Genomic DNA, 5387 nt, shown 5'->3' on the forward strand with positions numbered 1-5387 from the left:
GCAAATCCAAGTCTTTTACAGAGCCAGACTGTGTTTGTGTGCTGAGACTATAAGCACTATTCTTTGTGTATTCTAGTAGCGTTTTTGGAGCAAGTTCATTCGTGTTTGGTTCATTCGTGTTTGGTTCATTCGTGTTTGGTTCATTCGTGTTTGGTTCATTCGTGTTTGGATCATTCGCGTTTGGATCATTCGCGTTTGGATCATTCGCGTTTGGATCATTCGCGTTTGCGTTTGGTTCATTCGCGTTTGCGTTTGGTTCATTCGCGTTTGCGTTTGGTTCATTCGCGTTTGCGTTTGGTTCATTCGCGTTTGGTTCATTCGCGTTTGGTTCATTCGCGTTTGGTTCATTCGCGTTTGGTTCATTCGCGTTTGGTTCATTCGCGTTTGGTTCATTCGCGGATGTGTCCTCCTTTTCCTGTTGGGCTACAGTATGTATACAGTATATTCCTCAGTAGAAGTTGTAGCATTCTGGAGTAGGTGTATTTGTGTGTTGTGTTATTGTGACAGAATATCCCCCGTCCTGTAGGAGTACATCTACCCAGACGCCAGGGACAGACAGTACCTGCTGTTCTTCCACAAGGGGGTGAAGAGACAACGCTTTGACATCTACAAGTACAACGAGCTGAAGGACTCTATCGCTGAGGTAGGCACTAACCCCGACACGGACACCAACTCAAACACTAACCCCGACACTGACACCAACTCCAACACTAACCCTGACACCAACTCCAACACTAACCCGGACACTGACACCAACTCCAACACTAACCCTGACTAACCCGGACACTGACACCAACTCCAACACTAACCCTGACACCAACTCCAACACCAACCCCGACACGGACACCAACTCAAACACTAACCCTGACACTGACACCAACTCCAACACTAACCCTGACACCAACTCCAACACTAACCCCGACACTGACATCAACTCCAACACTAACCCCGACACTGACACCAACTCCAACACTAACCCCGACACGGACATCAACTCAAACACCGACCCCGACACTGACACCAACCCCGACACTGACACCAACTCCAACACTGACACCAACTCCAACACTAACCCCGACACTGACACCAACTCCAACACTGACATCAACCCCGACACTGACACCAACTCCAACACTAACCCCGACACTGACACCAACTCCAACACTAACCCCGACACTGACACCAACCCCGACACTGACACCAACCCCGACACTGACACTAACCCCGACACTGACACCAACCCCGACACTGACACTGACACCAACCCCGACACTAACCCCATCCCCGACACTAACCCCAACCCCGACACTAACCCCAACCCCGACACTAACCCCAACCCCGACATTAACACCAACCCCGACATTAACCCCGACACTGACACTAACCCCGACATTAACCCCGACACTGACACTAACCCCGACATTAACCCCGACACTGACACTAACCCCAACATTAACCCCGACACTGACATTAACCCCGACACTGACACTAACCCCAACATTAACCCCGACACTGACATTAACCCCAACACTGACATTAACCCCGACACTAACCCCAACACTGACATTAACCCCGACACTAACCCCAACACTGACATTAACCCCGACATTAACCCCAACACTGACATTAACCCCGACATTAACCCCCCGACACTAACCCCAACCCCGACACTAACCCCGACACTAACCCCAACCCCGACATTAACACCAACCCCGACACTAACCCCAACCCCGACATTAACCCCCCGACACTAACCCCAACCCCGACATTAACACCAACCCCGACACTAACACCAACCCCGACACTAACCCCGACACTAACCCCAACCCCGACATTAACCCCGACACTGACATTAACCCCGACACTAACCCCGACACTGACACCAACCCCAACCCCGACACTAACCCCGACACTGACACCAACCCCGACACTAACACCAACCCCGACACTAACACCAACCCCGACACTAACACCAACCCCGACACTAACACCAACCCCGACACTAACACCAACCCCGACACTAACACCAACCCCGACACCAACCCCGACACTAACCCCGACACTAACCCCAACCCCGACACTAACCCCGACACTAACACCAACCCCGACACTAACACCAACCCCGACACTAACACCAACCCCGACACTAACACCAACCCCGACACTAACACCAATCCCGACACTAACCCCAACCCCGACATTAACCCCGACACTAACCCCAACCCCGACACTAACCCCGACACTGACACCAACCCCGACACTAACACCAACCCCGACGCTAACACCAACCCCGACGCTAACACCAACCCCGACGCTAACACCAACCCCGACGCTAACACCAACCCCGACGCTAACACCAACCCCGACACTAACACCAACCCCGACACTAACCCCGACACGAACCCCAACCCCGACACGAACCCCAACCCCGACACTAACCCCGACACTAACCCCGACACTAACCCCGACACTAACCCCGACATTAACCCCATCCCCGACACTAACCCCAACCCCGACACTAACCCCGACACGAACCCCAACCCCGACACTAACCCCGACACGAACCCCAACCCCGACATTAACCCCGACACCAACCCCGACACCAACCCCGACACTAACCCCATCCCCGACACTAACCCCAACCCGACACTAACCCGACCCCGACACTAACCCCGACCCCGACACTAACCCCAACCCCGACACTAACCCCAACCCGACACTAACCCCGACATTAACCCCATCCCGACACTAACCCCAACCCCGACACTAACCCGACCACGAACCCCAACCCGACACTAACCCCAACCCCGACATTAACCCCGACACCATCCCCGACACTAACCCCATCCCGACACTAACCCCAACCCCGACACTAACCCCGACCCCGACACTAACCCCGACACTAACCCCAACCCCGACACTAACCCCAACACTAACCCCGACATTAACCCCGACACTAACCCCAACCCCGACATTAACCCCGACACTAACCCCGACACTAACCCCAACACTGACATTAACCCCGACATTAACCCCGACACTAACCCCGACACTAACCCCAACATTAACCCCGACACTAACCCCGACACTGACATTAACCCCGACACTGACATTAACCCTGACACTGACATTAACCCCGACACTGACATTAACCCCGACACTGACATTAACCCCGACACTGACATTAACCCCGACACTGACATTAACCCCGACACTGACATTAACCCCGACACTAACCCCAACACTGACATTAACCCCGACACTAACCCCGACACTAACCCCAACATTAACCCCGACATTAACCCCAACACTGACATTAACCCCGACATTAACCCCAACACTGACATTAACCCCGACACTAACCCCAACACTGACATTAACCCCGACATTAACCCCGACACTAACCCCGACACTAACCCCGACACTAACCCCGACACTAACCCCAACATTAACCCCGACATTAACCCCAACACTGACATTAACCCCGACATTAACCCCGACACTGACATTAACCCCAACACTGACATTAACCCCGACACTAACCCCGACACTAACCCCAACCCCGACATTAACCCCAACCCCGACATTAACCCCGACATTAACCCCAACACTGACATTAACCCCGACATTAACCCCGACACTGACATTAACCCCGACACTGACATTAACCCCGACACTGACATTAACCCCGACACTGACATTAACCCCGACACTAACCCCAACATTAACCCCGACACTAACCCCAACACTGACATTAACCCCGACACTAACCCCGACATTAACCCCAACACTGACATTAACCCCGACATTAACCCCAACACTGACATTAACCCTGACACTAACCCCGACACCAACCCTAGGCAGGAACAGATGCAGGCTGGCATGTTAGCACACAGACAGACACAGGCATTAACACATTAACATACATTAACATGCCTTCACAAAATGTACCCTGTCATGGTTTTATAATCTGGATGGAAACGTTATGACAAAAAATGAGCAATTGTAGAAGGAATTCACACATTTCTGATATTATTCTCTCCGCCCCCCAGGTGGAGTTAGATCTGAAACGCCTGAGGGACCCCCTCCAGCTCCAACTTCCTGTCCAGCAACTCACCGCCGCCAGCAAAGATTGATGGGAAGAGTGTCCTCCTCTGCTTTCTTCATCTCTCCCTCCACTCCTCCATCCTTCCTTTCCTTACCCTCCTCCATCCCTCCTTTCCTTACCCTCCTCCGCTCCTCCATCCCTCCTTTCCTTGCCCTCCTCCCCTTACCCTCCTCCCCTCCTCCATCCCTCCTTTCCTTGCCCTCCTCCCCTTACCCTCCTCCATCCCTCCTTTCCTTACCCTCCTCCGCTCCTCCTTCCCTCCTTTCCTTGCCCTCCTCCCCTTACCCTCCTCCATCCCTAATTTCCTTGCCCTCCTCCATCCCTAATTTCCTTGCCCTCCTCTATCTCTCCTTTCCTTACCCTCCTCCATCCCTCCTTACCCCCCTCCTCTCTCTCCATCCGTCCACCTTTACGGGAGTTTTTTTTTTTTTTTTTACATTTTCTCCTTTTTTAATTTCTCTGACTTGAATAACTCAAATGATAAAGTAAACCCATCTGTAGAGGAGGTTTAGAAAGAACAGACACTGAATCAAATTGTGTCTGGGGGTGGAGATTATGATGAAACTGGGTGCTATGGATATGCAACAGGACTTCAGCACAGCCTGCAGGAAGCTCTAGGGGACGTACAGGAAGTGACACGCTGCAGTGTGAGGAGTTACAGCGGAGGTGTAGGGGACGGCGGCAGACAAATGGACAAGTCTATAAGTGTGTGTGGTGATATCCCGGGACTTCAACCCCAAGCCACTTATAGGTTGCTATATCTATGTGTTAGCTAGGCCCACAGTGCAGCATTCAAACACACACACACCACTCCTGTGGGGCCTCGGGACGTCCGTGTCATATGAATATCCTCTAGCTGGGAACCTCTTGCTCCACCCCCTGACCTTTAACCTCAGCCCTCTGACCTCTGCATGCACGGAGGACATGGCTGTGATTGGACAAGGGTTCCTGTGACCCTCTAGGTGACCGTGAACGTTGACCTTGGCCGACCCCTCTTGTCTCTTCTGATTGGCTGTGGCCAACCCTGCCCCCCGCCTGTAACCAGTTCCCGCCCTCTCTGCCTGACGGACAGCTACCCACAGAGCATATTGCTATGATGACAAGGACCTTTTATCAGGCGCCTTTCAGATTGTCACAGCCTTCACAGGAAGTGGATAGACGGAGTTGAGGTCAGGTGACCACACCTCACTTCCTATTCCTGTTGTTGACTTCCTATCGACTTCCTGTTTCCTGTAACATGCTGCGCCGGGATTGGAGGATAGTACTTCCGATAACAACA

The 5387-nt window shown here is 52.6% G+C and overlaps 1 protein-coding gene across 1 annotated transcript in view; it reads left to right on the forward strand.

Annotated features, from left to right (window-relative positions):
• mcu (mitochondrial calcium uniporter) overlaps window positions 1–4276 on the forward strand; it is a 135672-nt gene extending 131396 nt beyond the window's left edge. The window contains exons 8-9 of the mRNA XM_046368473.1: window positions 527–643; window positions 4053–4276. Coding sequence (XP_046224429.1) covers window positions 527–643; window positions 4053–4136 — 201 coding nt within the window. The 3' untranslated portion in view covers window positions 4137–4276. The remainder of the gene's footprint in view (window positions 1–526; window positions 644–4052) is intronic.
• The last annotated feature ends 1111 nt before the right edge of the window (window positions 4277–5387 follow it).

Source organism: Oncorhynchus gorbuscha, linkage group LG11 (assembly GCF_021184085.1).
Source record: "Oncorhynchus gorbuscha isolate QuinsamMale2020 ecotype Even-year linkage group LG11, OgorEven_v1.0, whole genome shotgun sequence".
NCBI lineage: Eukaryota > Metazoa > Chordata > Actinopteri > Salmoniformes > Salmonidae > Oncorhynchus > Oncorhynchus gorbuscha.